This window comes from Phlebotomus papatasi, chromosome 2, assembly GCF_024763615.1.
Source record: "Phlebotomus papatasi isolate M1 chromosome 2, Ppap_2.1, whole genome shotgun sequence".
Classification (NCBI taxonomy): domain Eukaryota; kingdom Metazoa; phylum Arthropoda; class Insecta; order Diptera; family Psychodidae; genus Phlebotomus; species Phlebotomus papatasi.
The window spans coordinates 35,030,770-35,049,339 of NC_077223.1; the positions used below are offsets into that span (position 1 = coordinate 35,030,770).

Consider the following 18,570-nt stretch of genomic DNA (forward strand, 5'->3'; position numbering starts at 1 on the left):
AGCTACTCCTCTAGTCCTGCTGTCTCGCGGATAAATAACGCATACACCGGGGGTGGTTTGGTACCCATTTCATAGAATTTAAATTGAAAATTTAACATCCTCGTAGCAATCAGTGGTGAATATTTAATGCATTCCTTACGATGCGCTTTCGCAAATTAAACTTGCATAAGATAAGAAATTTCTCAATATACTCAAACAAGAATTTTGGTTTTTTTTTTCATTTTTTTATGTAAATTAGTCGAGATAGTTTGCCAAATTAATCTTTAAATACACTATAAAATTTTAAACAACCTTAAATTTTGAATTTCGCCTCAATGAAAATGAAAACAATTATTCCATCAATGTAGTTAATATATAATTTATCAAAATTCATTGATAAAAGAGTTTATATATTTTATATTACTGGGAGCCTCAGTGAATCAATAGATAGAGTAGTATCTCTATAACTGCAAGGTTGCGAGTTCGCGTCTAGGCAACTGCAGATTTTTCAGCTGTTGTATTAATCTCGAATTCGTCCAGTGAATGAATGGAAAAGTAATGACAATGCATGGACAATGAATCGCCCAAAACAGCGAGGTTGGTACAAAAACGAGTTTCAACATGCAGAGTTCAGTTGAATACAAAATACTTATTCACTGCCTAGATCTACAATCCGAGGTAGGTCTACCGTGATATAAAGCGATACTGGGTGTATTAGAATGTACAGCGAGCAGGTTTTAGAGCGAGCAGATTTACCGCCTTAGGGGTTAAGTAGAATAAGAGAATGGAGAGTGCACAATAGGCCTAAATAAGTTGTCTGGGTGCAGTTGTTCCGGAAAGAAGCAATTTTATCCGTAAAAAAATCCTTAAAAATTTACAATTTAATTTCTTTAAAAATAAAAATTGGTAAATAGTGAAAAATTAGGGGAGAATTAAGAATTTGTGAACCGTAGATGCGATTAGGTTAAAGAAAGGTCAAACAAAAGTTTACGTATAGCAGAGAACAAAGTCACATCTAGAAGTGAAAAAATCCCTCTCGGCTACGAAACCATTTTATCTTTTACTGACCAATTTTAATTTTTTTTTCATTTACCAAATGTTCTAATTATTGACAAAAAAGTCTCTTTCTTTTATTAGGGGAAGTGCTCATAATTTTGGACAGTCTGCTTATAAGCATCGATATCCCAAGTTTGAAGTGCGATATTTTCAATACTAATTGACATTTCTTGTTACTCTCTTTTCAGAAGGATTGTTTAGAAACTTAGCAAGCTATTTATCGTCTTATTTTTATTAAAATTAGTTTTAATACGTTTAAAAATGAATTGATATGTAGAGGTGAATTTGACTCTTATTTTGGACAACTTGGTTATTAATTTTTACAACTTGTCTGTAAATTTGGACAGCTAATCCGCCTCAACAGGATGCCCATTGTTCTTCATTTCATGAACCAATCTTACCAAGTCCTCTTCCTGTTCATGTAAAAGAAACGTAGAATGTCACAAGAAGCCCAGAAACTTTCCATATCATTCATTAAAGTGAGTTGACTTCGGTACACCAAGTACGTGTGGATTCGCTCATTCCCTGACTTTTCCGGGAGCCTTTCAAGGCATTTCTCGCTACATCTCTTTCGTAGAGATGATGCTGCTTTGTTTCTCCAGGCATTTGTCCAACCTAGTCATCACAAAAGCTAAAACTTCACGAAATTTCGTGAGAAAAACACCTGTCCAAAATAAGAATCATCACCTCACTGGTGAATGTCTTAAAAAATTTCCCATTTTTCACACGAAAAATATAATTCACAAGGCAAATCTCACTTCAGGTCAAATGTACAAATCATCAGTAACGTGAATCAACACAATATTCAATGAATATTCAATAATATCACTCAAAAACAGCGAACAATCTTTGTTAGTACTTCACCAAAACTAAATAAGACTGAAGTAAGCCACGAAGTTCTGTCATATTTCTCGTAAGCAATTGCTCATACTGAATTTTCAACAAAGCAATTTCAACTCAAATCATATTCAAATTTTAACGTATTTAGTGTTAAAATCTTCCAAAAAGAACAAATATTTAGATAGAATTCATTATTCATCAAATATTGGAATAAAAATCCATCATTTTAATCAATTTATTTTTAGTGTCCAATGTTATCCTCAAAGTGTCCAAAATAAGAAACTGGACAAAATTATGAGCATTTCCCCTATAGCTTTTTATTAAAGAAAATATCATATTTTCCAAGAAAATGAGGTAAGCAGGTAAGCTCAGTGATTAAGCTCCGCCGAAGATTAACTTTACACTGAGAAAAACACAATGTGCGATTAACTTTTTTTCCTGATAACTTTAACACTTTTTAGGTGTAAAAATATACCAACATTTTTTAATGTTAATTTTACACCTTTTAAGGGTAAAATTAACATGAAAAAGGGTAACTTTAACCCATAATACACCTAAAAAGGGTAATATTTACACCGATTTGGGATCAATACTGCAGGGTAAAATTAACATTTCCGAAGTGTTATTTTAACTTTTTCGGATTTCTCTCAGTGTAGGTATTGTGCCTAATATTTGTTATTTTCTATATTTTTTGAATATGGGGAAAGCGCGCTATCTTCGGACGACTCAAGCTTCGAATAATTCATGGTTTTTGATATTTTTTTTAATGAATTTGACCCATTGTGTCAAAAACATCCCAGATACCTTCGTTGGTCAGAGGATTCTTCGTGCTTCCTCCAGAAATCACATAACTTTTGGGATTTTCTTGCATAGTTAGGGGAATTCTGTAATTTTTGCGTCATTGTCATAAGTCAATTCGAAATCTGACAAGAAATCAGAATTGCTAAAACTTTGTTCACAAAAGGAGTATCAAAATGTCTAGTATTGCGAAATTCTCTAATTTACAACTTAATGTTATATCCCCAAAGTAGTTTGCAACCTTTACATATTTAACGTTCGTTCGGGGTGCGATTCATGAACAAAAGCAATGTGCACACTTTCAGCATTCCTCAAAGTTTTCCATTGAGTAGCTTTTTTTTTACCGTTTTTCACTGTGTAGAATTTGCTCGCCTTTTTACTTATAATAATACCATTGAGTTGTTCTCTATTCATGAACCCCTCAATTTGTATTTTAGGTTATCTCTAAGGTAACTCTTTAATCAAGACTCCCTTCTTTTAGTTAATTACATGTCCAGGTCCACCAACGGCATGCAAATTACGGGGGTCAAAAGACTTAGGTTGAATAGAAATGTTCTGTATCCCATTTTCCCATTAATATCTCAATTCACAAATAGTAATCAGTGCTATACCTCTAAACAAGACATCAGGTATTACTACCTCAAGGCTCTTAAGTAATTCTTATTAATTAGATTACAAATTGGCTTCAATCGAATTATTGGCCAATTAAGTAGTTGTATTGTACCCTCCGCTGCAAATCCTGCCAAAGTAGCTTGAGAGCTTGAGAGTCATTTAGATGAGATTTTCAATGCTTGCAAGGGGTGTAAAGCGCAGGACATTAACGTAGTTAAAATAAATCTCATGCTTAAGCCCCGTGTTTATTTCCCCGTCGCAATTGTGTCTTTTTTACAAAATTGAACAGACTTGGATGTTCGTTACAACTCGTTCATTTTAAACAACATTTGTGTGTGGAGTGATAAAATATACACGAAGCAATTTGTATGCATGAGACTCTATGGAGCATGAGATAAACTTTGGAGGCAATGTAAGGCTCTATTAATTTGTATCTGCATCATCATCTTCACCCTCCTTGGTGCGCTTTCTCTGTTCAAATTATTGCACGAACACCAAAGAGAGAGCTATATACAAAATATCCTAATTTTTCTATATTTCAAGTGTTCCTCATTTTACTCCAGTGGGAGTGAAATTTTGTCGAAATTTGACGAATTATGTAGTGCTACTTAAGGTTTCTACATGGAGCACATTTCGTCAAAAATTGCTTTTTGAAGGAAATTGTCTGCAGTTCTATAGATAGAAATGCCAAAATTCTCTCGAAAAAGCAATTTTTGGCGAAAATTGCTTATAATGTTAGGAGGCCTTTAACCGACCAACCGTCTGTCGATTCGCTGAACGATCTATAAACGAAACGGTTTGAGATAATTAATTTGTTATCTTTCTAGAGCTACACATTTTAACATTTTAGCTTTGAAAATTTCGAATTTAACATTTTCACTTCACATTTCATAACTGAAAATTTCGATTTTGTAAATTTCATTTTTTAATAGGGATAGAAGCAAAAGTTCTAAAATCGAAAATTTCAAATTTGAATATTTTTCAAAAATGAAAGAAATATTTTTCTTATGGCCTCTACACATTGAGAGTAATTTTTGTCAAAAATTGCTTTTTTGAAGGAAATTCCCTGCAGACTTGTAGGTGGAAACGTCAAATTTCTGTCAAAAACGCAATTTTTGACGAAAATTGCTCTCAATGTGTAGACGCCTTTACAGAAAATATCTATATACTGATAAACTCAATTAAAGCGTATTTTTAATTAAGATAGGGAAAAACGATCTTCGACAAAGTCGTAGTGGAATAAATTTTCTTTTGAAATACGTATATTTGTTATTTTCTTCGCATTTTTGAGAGTGAAACATCACATGTTACCCTACACTGAGAGAAATCCGAAAAAGTTAAAATAACATTCAGGAAATGTTAATTTTACCCTGCAGTATTGATCCCAAATCGGTGTAAATATTACCCTTTTTAGGTGTATTAGGGGTTAAAGTAACCCTTTTCCATGTTAATTTTACTCTTAAAAAGGTGTAAAATTAACATTAAAAAATGTTGATATATTTTTACACCTACAAAGTGTTAAAAATATCAGGAAAAAAGGTTAATCGCACCCCATTTTTTCTCAGTGTATACTTTAATAATTTTGTCCCAGTAGTTTTGAAAATCTTCACAAAATCGGATTTTAGAACATTTTTTGAAAAGCCCATTGTCCCTATACATCTTATTTTCTCATTTTGGCTTTGGCAATTTTGTTTTAGAAAATTTAATTTGAGAAATACTCGTCATCGATTTGGTTTGTTTTGCCATTTTATCAATTTTAACAATTCGGCTTTGATTTATTTCACATTTTACATTTCTGTCTTTGGAAATTTCGTTTTAAAAGAACTCGAATTTGTTTGTACTATGATTTGCTCTTACTTAGACTTCTTATCCTAAAACATTGATGATAAACCATTTTTTCAAGGCATAGTATTGTAAATCATGAGTTCGAGCAATCAGCAAAGTGTGATGAACTCTACCACTTCTTTTCGTGCATTATATTTTACAACTCCATCATTTCCTCATTCATTACTCCTCATTTTGGCATTCCCATTTATTTATTCCTAGGTCGTCTTGCAAGGGTATGAACTATGGAACTTCTACACAGAATGTTTGGGTTGGAGGACATCTCTCCCCCTTTCAGGAATCGAGAGCAATTTTCAAGGAGTGCGAACACTGTGAAATGTAGGTCTATCAAAATTAGCATAAATTTGTCACCCTAATAAGTGAGTGAAATTTATGGGCGAAAGGAGGTTTTCACGTGCCACACTCAAAGCTCGGAACATCATCAACATATGACCGGGGATCTTGTAATTTGGTTACCGAATACACAACACAGGAATACACTCTGGGTGTACCAACAATATTGCGTACACCCAAAGTACACATGAATGGAAAACACAGCAGCTGCAAGTGACATTAATAAGGAAAACTGTCTTTATTCACTTCTTGTGGGAGCTCTTTGGGCGTCACCAATAAATATTGGTAGCTGTGTCTCCACCTCACCGCCAACCCCCTGGAAAACCTTTTGTACACATACACAACATGGGGCATTCAACTGGGTTTTGCTTCAATGTTCAATGGTTTTCTTGTTGCTGGACTTTGGTACCGTACATCTCTATCCGCTTTCATCCCAATATTGAGGCTTGTAGCATAACACTAAAGACCATCCAGAGATCCTTTGAACGAGCTAACTAATTAAGCACTGGATACATCGATGTTGAGCTAAAATTGAAGGAGATGATAACAGAATCTTAGTGAACTCATAGCAACTCTCAGAGCACATGATTCTAATTCCATTATTGCTTCTAATAGATTTTCCTATAGAAAAAAAAACTGAAAAGATCTCTTTGAAATCTTTGGAAAAATGCAGTTATTCGAACTTAACAGCAAACTGATATCGAAAAAAATATTTAAAAAATCTGTTTGAAGCCTTACTCAAATGTCCACTCTGTGGGAGATATGATAGAAAATATATAATATATTAATATTTGATATAATATCTAATACGGTAATAATATATTACGTATTTCAATATTCAGTCACTGACCGCTTTACTCCTGTGAATAAATATTGTATTTTATTTTATTTGTATTCCACAAAGAGAGTTAGGAGACTAAGACTTTGGTATAATCTTTAAAATAATACAATCCTATTCAAGCTGCATTGTAGAGATAGCCTAGCCTGTATTTTGTCCATGTGGATCAAAATTCCGAAAGGGCCAAGATCGTGAAAGCCAGAATTCCAAATGCCAAAATCCCGAATGGATCAAAATCCAGAATAACCAAAAAATTTAAAATAGCGGGATAGGCTAAAACCTGAAAAGTCAAAATGCGAATGGGCCGAAATCTGAAATTCGCCGAAATCCAAATTCCCAAATGGATCGAAATCCCTAAAAGCCAAAACTTAAAATATTAGTTTCTAGCTTGTTATAACCCATTCCTTACCATGGTATTATACATTATACGCAAATTGAGTGATTTTAGATGATTTATTCCTGGGCAATTTTTATTCGAATTGCTGTCGGGAATGGATTTTTTGTAACTTTATTTCTTCACTTACTTGGGAAAAATAGTCCAACAGAGATGGAAATACAATTTGTTATTGTTTTCTTACTTCGCGAAAGGTCATGCAAAATTTTTTCTCAAAATGGCGGCGGAAAATACGACATCCCGTTGAATTCGTTAAAATTGGCCTCCTTCCTCTTTCCTGATTTGAATTCTAGTTGCCAATTTGTTTTCTTGGATAGTTACTCTATCTAAACCAAAGAGTTTTTAATTAATTAATGTACAGAATTTAAAGTCGATGACCGTTAAAACATATGTTTGACAGGGGCTCCCCGCGCCCCCATAATAGATAGAAAAATTTTCTTTTCAAAAAATTCGTCTATTAATCTGTAAGAAACTAATCCCAAAATATCAACATTCTGTCTCAAGTATTTCTGACAGATTGACTGAATGGATTAATTATGAAAAATATTCTGTGTTACAGAAAATTATAGTTACGCTTTGGTGAGCAGAGGGAAATTTTCTGTGTTTTGCGAATTTATTATTTCACTTGATAAAATAAAAGGAAAAAGAGAGATCACGAGTTTGAACATTTTTCAAAGCTTTTTTTTTGTCGATTTGTAAGGTTTTAGATCACTTAGTGAGTGATCTAGTCGAAAGCAATGAAGGTGTTATATTGACTTCTCCATTGCTTCTTTGAAAATCGATGAAAAGAGCAAAAGCCTAGTCTGTTCGCTGTGATTATGTTCTTTACTTCAGCCTACCTCACGGAAGAAAACATAAGTAAAAAATGCATTTTCTTTGGCTTTTTAAACCGATCTTCGAGTGCTCTTTTTCTTACTGCGAATGTTCAGATTCTTAATTAAGGGAAATTAATCTAATATTAGAAAATTACCGCAATTGATCGCCATTCCGAAATTCAATATCTTCAGAAACAGGTTAAACCCTTAGTCTTTAATTCTTATTATATAACTGGAATACCACATGTTATGTCAGTTACTCTATAAGCCTGATAATATAAGTAATGGTGATATTCCAATAAAAACTGAACATGTCTTTTTTTAGCATTTTACTGTTCTCAAAGGCTTCTGCATTAACGACTTTTCTTTGGTTAATGTCAGATTATTTGGTGGTTCTACAAAGCCATGCGAACCGGGGAAAACAGTCAAGACAAGAATCAACATATGGAAAAGACAATAATGCAGAAGCATTTGAGAACAGTAAAGTGTTAAAAAAACACAAGTACCATAAGTCGGCGATAGACGCTCTCCATAAACGATCTGATAATAAGCAAATTAACTAAATACGATTAATCGATATTCAGGTAAAATAAAGTAAAGGAAAAGCCAATTACTTCACATATAGTGAAAATTATAATACAATATTTGGAGGAACAATCTATTAGGTATTATGTATACTTAAGTGCATGGGATTATTGCATCATCGGATGCTATTTTCCCCATCAATTTCCAAGAAATTGCCTCACATAACAAACACCATTATTACTCATCTCTTGCACAAGAAGATGCTTGTCGAGATCTTCGTCTACAAGTGGATGTCTCTTGTTGAGACAAAGATATGTAGTTTATCATAAATTAAACACTCCACCTTCGCCCCGGAAAAGGGTAAAAGACATGGCAAATGCTCAGAATACACTGACATTGGCGCTGTAAAGTTCAAAATGCACAAGTGGGTGTCATATTATGAATATAGAACTCATTATGCACTTTACTTAAATTACATCCAAGCGAGAAAAGTGTCTCCCATACCAACTTCCTGCTAACCAAAGAGACATGGAAGAAGGTGACTTGTATAGCCAAGGAATTATGGATAAGTTTCTTGTACCACTTTTTTTCTCGCCTTAATTAACATACGAATAGTGGCTCATTTGAGATATACAAAGTCCCTCCGCTTGTCTTCCTTATTGCTGCTTCCTTCATGAACAATTCACTTCCTCTGCATAAATTTGCCATTTGTCTCCTTCATTGATCCCACTTGGTTGGTTCTTGTCAGGAAAAGCATGATAATGCTTCCACTTTAGTCACAAAATCAAAAAGAGGAATGCTCAGTATTTAATTGATTACCTCTTTAAATCAAAGGTTATCTACATTTATTTGGTTTTGTTTATTTAAGATGTTTGTTTTGCATTCAAAACAATTCAATTTTTTTAGTTCTCTGTTTAAATTTAGTCTTCTTTTAACGTCTACTTTAAAATTTTAATCTGAGGAATTATTAGAAGACATAATCCTAGACCGTTGACATAATTACACATGGATAAAATATTCAAAATATACGTACATTTTATTCAAATCCGATTTTTTAGATATTCGAAAGTATAAATTTATCAAAGTGAAAGACTAAGTTGCAGAAGGATGTGCAAAATACTTTAAAGCACTGTCTTATACCCTAGATCCCCTAGATACACTTACGACTTAAACAGAGAGACGGCTTAACGTAATTAAAATCAAAAGCTAGTGCTAAGCCTAGATCAGCTTATTGTAGGTGAGATTCTTAACGTGAGCAAATTCGGATTGCATACAAATTAGATTTGGAACTTAAGATGAGTACAGGAACTTGGAATTAAATTTGCAAACAAATTCCAACCTTTTGCTTTAAATTAAAACATCTAGGATGAAAATGAACTGACAGAAAGATGATAGTGGAATATAGAACAGAGTCTTCTCTATAATTTTGTCCCAAAACTTGATCTTATCACTTGCTCGGTAGCCGAGATTATTCAATTTATTGGTTTTGAAACTTTTGACCACACTGGGCCTTTTTTCAATGTGACGAACTACAGCAATATCAAAGAATGATTGAATTTTGCAAGATTTTTTTTTAAAACCTTATTTTTAATAGCGTAGTCTAGTAAAAGCGGACATATCAGCACCTGCGTACTTACGAAGCGTTATTGTGGGAAAAAAATTTTTACACTAAAACGACAAAATTGGAGACATGGCATAATCTCAGCAAAAAAAAATGTTTGGACGAAATATAGATATACTCGTAAATGTCCTCTACAATTATTCCGAAGTAATCATCAAAAACGGTTCAGCAAGATTCGAGATAATTGTTTTTATATATATTATGATAATTGGTTTTTTGATTGTCAGCCTATAGCGTTGGTTGGACAAGTTTCAAATATTCTAGAACGTTACAGCGCTTTGCGAGACCTTTTATTAACGCCCTCACTCGTCAAAATCTGTCAAATAGAACCGGATATATGGCGTTTTTAATTTCGTGAAATTTGACCCCTCATATCTCCGGTTCTATTTTAACCACAGCAAATCCATGCCACTTTTTGTAAACTTCATATGCCAGACTCAAACACTCTAAAATTTGATTAACTTCCACAATTCCATTTTTTAGAAAAATGAGTTTGAATCTTTGTGATGTGATGACTTTTTAAACTTTCATCTGAAAGTCCACATCGAGACGAAACCAAAACCCAAATTCTAAGGCAAAAAGCTAATTAGAACCGGAGATAGAGGCGGTGAATTTTTGAACTTTGACCCCTTATAGATTGGGTCCGGAGTTACCGAACTAATAAGATTAATTCTAATCAATTAAACACGCATAACAAACACAATCAATTTTATTTATTATAAATATTATAGTCATTATTAAAATCTAATTTTATTTTATACTGAGCAAATTTTATTTTTTTACTGACCAAATTTGATTTTTTGCTGACCAAAATATAATACGCTGATAAAATTTGATTTTTTACTGACCAGATTCTTTATATTAACTGACCAAATTTTTATTTCGAACTGAAAAATTTAATTTATGTATATATATATATATAATAATATATATATAATAATAATAATATAAGAAAAATTAATTTAATGACCAAATTTTATTTAGTACTGACCAAATTTTATTTTTTACTGGCCAAATTTCATTTTTACTGACCAAATTTTATTTTTTACTGACCAAATTTAATTTTTTCCGATTTTTTAAAAAGTTTTTTACTGACCATATTTAATTCTTTACTGACCAAATTTAATTTTTTACTATCCAAATTTGATTTTTTACTGACCAAATTTGACTTTTTACCGACCAAACTTAATTTTTACTGATTTTTCAAATTTTTTTACTGACCAATTTAAAGTTTTTACTGACCAATTTGAATTTTTCACTGACCAAAAAGATCTTGCCATTTATAAATCGACACAAATCGGTCGAAAACCGGTAAACGGTAGGGAAGACTGGGGCAAAAAGTCACAAATCGAAAAATTCAAAATTCAATATCTTCCAAGGTAAAAAAGATAGCGGCTCAAATTTTTTTCTGTAGATAGCCTCCATAGACCTTCTTTAATGTCGTAAGTTTCTTAGAATTCGAACAAGGAATTTAGAAAATAAAAAATATAGAAATTTTTAGCCCTATTTTTGAAATATTTTCCTTGCAGAAGATAACAATTATTACCTACTTATTTTCCAAAATTGATGCACTGGTTAATATTTTCTAAATAATTTGGATTTTTTGAATACGAATCCGCTATCTATTTTAGAATTTCACAAAAGTTCTTTTCTCCTGAAATCCTTTTATTAAAAATGGCCACTTGGGGTAAAAAGTAACAAAAGGTATAGAGCAAAAAGTAACAAAAAGCGAAGCAATTTCTGATGTCTCACAACGAAAAGAAACGTCATTATCATATCTCGCCGTTTGTTGTTTGCATTGGTCAAACGATTTGCAGTCTTTTGTATGTTTTCTTTTTCTAAAATAGCTTGAAAAGCGCTTTCCTCGTTTTCTCACTTTTCTCGCAGAGAAAACGGTGTTTTACGAAGGTGTAGATGAATAAATTTTCCATGAAAATATGTCCTCTAGGTATTTTTTCAAATTTACGGAAGCCCGTATGGAAGCGAATCAAAGTATGATAATACCCCATGTCTGGTACTATTTGCCCCAGTATTTTTGAGAATAGTCACAAAATTACCTTTTAGAAATTGGCTCGATAAACGTATTTCCTTACAAAATAGAGGAAAATTACTTTCACAAAGTTGTAGATCGGTAAATTTTCCTATAAAACTACGCTAATTAGACATTTTTGAAGCGCTCGAGTAGCTTGTAAAAAAATAAAATATCCGTTTTATGACTTTTTGCCCCAGTCTCCCCTATAAAATATTTTTGAAATTTAGCAGTTAAATGACGAGTTCGAGTACTTCAAAAAGTCTGGGATGTTTTGCCACCCTTTTATTCTTATTATAAGAAAATGAGGGCTCTTTTTGAAAATCAAGCCTATCTTTCAAAGATTTCTCAAGTTGGGTCATGTGACAGAATCTTATTTATTCAGCTTCAATTTCAATATTAATTTCTATATACAGACATCATTGAGAGAAGATCGATCCTTTTGGAGATTCTGATTATTCTGATCATTCTAATGAAGTTTTATAAAATTACCTATATGATAACATGCTAACTTAAATCTCACAGGATTAAAGACAGACCTTTTGATCTCATCTCGACCAAGATTGTCCATGTCTCCCCTATTTGCATCTTGTTGGTCATATTAGACAAGCTTATTAGAAATTCATGCATCGACGAATCTATTGCATAACATCCTTCATATGCAGAAACCAATAGAAGTTGTATATTAAACTGAGCACAGTACAACATTAATTGAACTACCAAACTCAAAAGTCATGTGGATGGCATTCTGTTATGAGGATTCAGAGGAACCAAGATTTCCTCAAAATTGCGAAACAGAATCTTTTCAGAAAAATCTTCTCATTTGAAATAGAATATTTTTGGTTTGTCGCACATTGATCACTAAAATATATTATATATTGAAGTAAATCGAGGTATTCGAGGTGCTCGTGGTAATGACAAAACCTTAAGAATTTTAACATTTGTTCATACAATATTGTTTACAATATTCGTATAAACAATTGTAGCAATATCTCTTCGTCATTTTAATGAAGTGATACGATATTCTTGATATTTTTCACCGTGGAAATTAACGCTTGACGTATCACTGAAATATTATATGGTGGTTTTGTGTAGAAATTTTTGCAGAATTAGAATTATCATAGGAAAAATTTTTCCATGAAGGGTTAAAAAATATTGAGAACTTCCATAAATAATTTCAGAGAAAAATATAATACAAAAATATTGCGCATAAATTAAAATGTTGTTTAATTTCTCAATAAGCTGGAATTTATTGGATGATGTTGACACAAATAAAGAGAATTGTGGAGGAAGCGAGAGAGGTGAGGTGGGTGGAGTATAGGAAAATATGACACATTCCAGATCTTTGCATTATACCATTACGATGATGTGCAAGGTGTTGGCACCACCTTTTCCCAGTTATTTATTCGGGAGCAAGTGTTCAGAAAAGGTGTTTCGTGCTTCCTCTCTCACCTTTTTGTGTGATGTGAAATATGGGGACAAATTACATCTCCTACCAGCGCAGGGAGTTCGACAGCGAGGAGCCAGTTGTGCTTCTGGAGATCGGGAAGCGTCCAACAGTCCCACATCCGTTGCCACCACTTCCATCGTCCTACTGTCAATATTTCTTGACCGGTGGTCCATCAGGTGTCCGTCTACCACCCTCCTACACCACTTCACTCTATCCAACGTCCTCTTCTGCGCTTGAGACCCATCGCGATTGTCATCCGGCAGCCAATCTGCCCAGCGATTGGAAGGAGAGGGCTCAGCAGACGGAGAGAGGTTGGTATCAATATCAGGAAAGGCGACATGATTGACTGATTTATTTTTATCTTACCCCAAGTAGAATACAAGAAGTCGGCTTGCGATCGTGAGAGAACCAGGATGAGGGACATGAACAATGCCTACGATTTGTTAAGGAGCAAGTTGCCGGTGCCTAAGCCATCAGGGAAGAAGTATTCCAAGATTGAGTGCCTTAAGTGAGTATAAAGTCCATTGAGTGTTCTAAGTTTTAAAATGTGATGACTGATGACCGAGACTAAAGAAAAACAACTGGATGATTTCTCTAGTGATTTAAAACAAAACTAATAAATTATACCAATACTCTCTAAAAATTCCAAAGAAAACTCACATAAAACAGTAGCGGGAAGTAGGTCTCCTTTAAAATTGTGTATTTTCTCATACTTTTAAATGGAACTGGACCTAACAATATAATTTAGCTCCCTAAGTCAATTTGTGGAGCTAAATACGTCATCATAAGGTTCAGTTCTATTTAAAAATAGAAGAGAAATGTCTGATTTTAAAGGTGTCTCAATTCAAGGGTATCCAACTTCCCCCTATTGACTTGAACTGCTGAAATATTTTAGACTCATCGCGTTTTGTGATAGGTTGCCTCAAGTATCTAATCACTCGGGAATAAATGTGTAATTTTACAAAACACTATAAATATTCATTCATTATTATTATAAAATTTATCTTAAATGGAATATTTAGGGAAGGAGGGCATACCTTTAGAATTTAACCTATTTTCTTCATAACGATTCACTAGATTTTAATATAAAAATAAAATTACGTATAGATGTATAGTGCTCTACTAAATGGAATTTAATTCCGTCTCCCACTTTTCACTGATTATCTTTTAAACATATATATTTTTACAATAAATTTATATCACTTCGACAGATTTTGTTCAATAAAAAATTAACAAAACTTATTTGTAACACTTTGAGTTATTAACTATCAGTTCTCTGATACTAGAATACTTACACATAGTGATGCATGAGGTAGTGACCTTCCACCCCTATCAAAAATTTATATTTTGCTATAATTTTCCAAGTTGTACATTAAAAAAGGAGAAGTACAGCGATCTATCGTTTACAAAATGCTCGAACTCATGACTACGTTCTCTAATCTATTTAAACTTATTCATTAAGCACTCACAATGTCGCCCAAAAACACTTAGAAGAGATGCAATTGAATTTCGATTAAAAATTATATATCGGTTCATAACCGTTTCATATCGATTCATAAACAATTAGAACTAATACAGTCTTATCAGAAATTCCAATACCTTCCCACAGAGTCTAAACATACGCAATTCGGTTGAGAAATACGTTCCCTAGATTATTTTTAACCCTTGACTTCGAAAACCCGTTATAAAATATAGTTATCGGTTCATAACCAGTTCAGACTTGTCAGAAATTTTAAGACTTTTCCAATGAACCCTAAGGTCCTTGGCACACTAAGGACTTAAGCCGAGAGACGGCTTAGTGGAAAATGATAGAAATGTGGTTAAACCATTATTTCGAATATAATTACGCTAAGCCGTCTCTCGGCTAATCCTCAAGTCTGTCAAGGACCTAACATGACTCCATTTGCTTGAGAAGTACGCTCTGTAATAGAGACTTTTTAATTTTCGATTTTCGAAAACCGAAATGATTGAACGATATTTTCAGGTGAAAAAATATCTAAAATATATCCAATAAAGTAAAATATCTCACGATACGTTTTAGAGTAATCTAAAAAACAAAGTTTTCTAGGGGAATGAGAGTGGTAAGGATAAAATGAAGGGAATATTTTTCAAAACTTCGTATTCTCGATAAAGATTTTTGAATTTAAAGGGAACGTCTAAACGAGGGGATTTTAATTCGAAACCGCCATTTTGAAACAAAAGTCCCCGACCGAGCTTTAGACCGGTGCATTTTTGCCTATTTTTTGTTGCTTAAAACTTCCCTCTTTGAAAGCTCAAGCGGTTTCAAGCGGTTTTAAATCTTGTTTTTTTGTTTTTCAAGAGATGTTTCTCTCGTGAACTATTTTCAAAGTTATCAAGAGTCGAAAAGCTGGTGAAATAGGGACACGGTATCGACCACTCTACTGAATGCATCGTTTAATCTTCATTACCATTAGAATATGGTCAAATTATTAAATAGACATCATTGTGTAGTTTTGGAATTTGTCAGCTGAAAAGTGATATTCAACTAATTTCTAGCAACTTAGAGACCCTTACGTATATGAATAAAGTTGATTTATAGAGAAATAAAAACTTACGATATTTTCTTAATTTAGAAAGAATATTGGCATAAAATCCTGCGGTAGGACGATTTTGATATAGAGGATGGGTGCCCCATCTCCTCTTCCTTATAAAGTGTTAATCACCAGGCATATGAGTTTACCATTCTTTAAAAATTTCTTTGATTGTAAAACTCTGTGTGATTGACGTTCGAAATAAAATAGAAGGTCTTCCAGACTATCTATTTTAGTTAGTGCACATTTCGGAAAATTATAACAGAGAGTGGAGAAAATTTATATAAGGAACGAACCACTAGGGGAGATTTCCCGAGACTCACCGATGCATAGCACAGTGGGGTGCATTTCGAAATCCCCCCGTATAGAAGACGCAAAGTTTCAATTATTTTCAAGCTTACAAAGTGGAATGTCACTAATTTGATATTTAAATGACAAATTTCATTGAGTTTTCTTTAATCTTAAATCTAGTCAAGAGAATCTTTTAAGCCTTCAAACATGGAAAATTTTGAGGCAAGATTAGAATAGGTTAAACATTATTGCTCTTTTACTCATATAATTAGTGATTTTGACTCTCGATCTTTAACTTAAATTTCTAAAATTTCTTTATCACAGAACTGAAGTGTTTAACTCCAAATAAATACCCAATGTTTTTGAGTTTGATGGATCAACACCGGGGGTAGGGGAAAGTACTCTCTCTTCGAACGTTCATGCCTTGGAATAATGTGAATTTTCTTTTAGTTTTTCTAAGGGCCTTGACAGACCTGAGGATTAGCCGAGAGACGGCTTAGTGTAATTATACTCGACATAATGGTTAAACTTCATTTAGATCATTTTCCACTAAGTCGTCTCTCGGCTTAAGTCGTAAGTGTGTCTAGGGCATAAGAGACTTACACATTTCTATTAAATATTAGTTGGCTTTATCATCAATTGTTGATAATTCCGTGATAATTTAGTATAAATCACTTACGAAAAACAAAAGAAATTCACATTATTCGAAGGCATGAGCATTCGAAGGGTGAGCACTTCCCCTACATCAAACATGAAACCGGCTCAGATAATACTATACAAAAATACAAACATATAAAATAATAATTGTATTTATACACAAATTTTACTAAAAACGTCTGCATTATTCCCCTCAACTTCAACTTCAAATTAAATTTTCAACCATTCTGAATTAGTTCAAATTGCGAATCTCACCCACAATGAGTCGATGTAGTCTTATTATTGCGTTTGAAAACTGTTGCTTTTGTTAAAATTTATTTGTTTCTTCCGCAGACTTGCCATCAGTTACATTCAGTATCTGCAAAGTATACTAGAAAAACCGGATGATCCACAATTTTCCCCACCTGTACACACATCTACTGCCCAGTGTTACTATCCGCACGGCATCTCCACTTCTGAACTTCCGCCACCTCCAACCATTCTGCTGCCACCCCATCCACCCACAAATCCCACCGAGGTGCCCAACGTGTGGCAAGTGGGCACCAGTAGCAGCATGAATTTATATTATCACCCATAAATGGCGCTAATTAGTGAATTTTGGCATGGTGATAGTGGTTGAGTGCACAATTTTCCAACATTGAGCGCAAGTGGCAGTGAAACTATTATTTAATATGAGAATGAAATATAATAATATGCAATTACCGTTTATTCCATATGAAGATCAGTGTGTAAATTATTTGTGACTAATTTCGTTCAATTGTGTAAATTTATGTGTAATTTTTAAGCGGTGTGGGATGAAATGCAGTTTAATTAGTGGATACTGGATTTAGGATATTTTAGTTTTGCAATTAGATCGAATATTTACTAACAAAGAATTATTTGATGTAATTGACAAATTGATACTTTGGGTATAATGGAATGAAAATTAGATTTTTACAAAATGAAAAAAAAATATCATTGAGCATCCACGTAATGTCCCATAGACTTGTACATTTTCCATTTCTAATTAGTATATCTGCATTTCAAAGAATTCCTGTTAAATTTTTCCACTTCAGAAAACACCATGGGAAATTCTTCTCACATGAAAGAACTCTTGACAATATTAGCAGAAAATTTCATCAAGTTCTTTTTCCCGTACCAGATTCCCTTTCCTCTAGTTTTATTCCTTCATCCAAAAATTTCTTGTATATTTCTAGAGGGAGCAAAAAAATTGTTTTCCAACTGTTTTTCTTCCCCACCGAACCTCAAGAGCTTGGAGAATGGAATTGAATTATTAATGAATTTACTTTTGATCAATATGGAATTTCTCCACATAGAAATAGCTTTTTTCTTGTCCACACCATCTATTTGGTGGAAAATTGTGAATAATAGCATGAAGATTTCCCAATTATGGGCCGCCCCCAGTGCAAATTTCCACACAAATATTTAACGGTTATTCGATGAATGATTCATGCACTCAGTATGGCACCCTTCGTATATTTTCGCCAGATAGGAAAATGAGAACGAAAGTTTTGAAAATTCGCCGACTGCACGATAAAATTTGACCGAAGACAACACAAGTGAGACTTTCGAAATTCGAAAGATTTTTTGCAATCACAAAAATCATTCAAAAACGTTAATAACAGGTTTGCAGTAATGGCTCATTGAAATATCTTTTCGGTGGTTCTCGAAAGTGGAATTCGAATTCATATTTTTTGTTGCTTGAGGACAAATAAATATTTCCGTTTATATTTTATTTCAATGAATGACGCTATTTCAAATATTCGAACTGTAAGTTCCTCTTAAAAGAATTTGATAAGAATTGTCTTAAAATTTAAAATAGTAGAGCAAAAGATTTTACAGTACCCGGAACGCCATTGGAATCAATCACAAAACTTTTCGAAAATTCTTTCGAAAATAAAACAAGTTTCAAGGTAAGTTTGAAAGTCTTCAGCT

At 33.2% G+C, this 18,570-nt stretch overlaps 1 protein-coding gene and 1 long non-coding RNA gene across 3 annotated transcripts; one reads left to right on the top strand and one right to left on the bottom strand.

The window, feature by feature from the left end:
• Window positions 1-5,672: 5,672 nt before the first annotated feature.
• LOC129802635 (uncharacterized) lies at window positions 5,673-12,537 on the bottom strand. The gene is made up of 2 exons (XR_008751812.1): window positions 12,225-12,537; window positions 5,673-5,988 (listed from the first exon to the last, which is right to left on the bottom strand). It is a non-coding gene; the product is annotated as an uncharacterized LOC129802635 (long non-coding RNA).
• Window positions 12,538-13,044: 507 nt separating this feature from the next.
• On the top strand, window positions 13,045-17,354 carry LOC129802337 (protein Fer3). Of its 2 annotated transcripts, none has more exons than XM_055848073.1 (3): window positions 13,045-13,446; window positions 13,511-13,643; window positions 16,969-17,354. In XM_055848073.1, the coding sequence occupies exons 1-3, from the start codon at window positions 13,158-13,160 to the stop codon at window positions 17,210-17,212; spliced, it is 666 nt and encodes a 221-aa protein (XP_055704048.1). In that variant the 5' UTR covers window positions 13,045-13,157; the 3' UTR covers window positions 17,213-17,354. The 2 variants fall into 2 exon arrangements, with proteins under 2 accessions (XP_055704048.1, XP_055704047.1); XM_055848072.1 differs by having other exon boundaries at window positions 13,072-13,446; window positions 13,508-13,643.
• Window positions 17,355-18,570: the final 1,216 nt, after the last annotated feature.

Bases quoted from the DNA above. Each gene is read 5' to 3' on its own strand.
- LOC129802337 (XM_055848072.1), top strand. From the start codon at position 13,158: ATGGGGACAAATTACATCTCCTACCAGCGCAGGGAGTTCGACAGCGAG. The intron at 13,447-13,507 runs GTTGGTATCAAT...TCTTACCCCAAG, and splicing joins GGCTCAGCAGACGGAGAGAG to TAGAATACAAGAAGTCGGCT. The intron at 13,644-16,968 runs GTGAGTATAAAG...TTTCTTCCGCAG, and splicing joins TCCAAGATTGAGTGCCTTAA to ACTTGCCATCAGTTACATTC.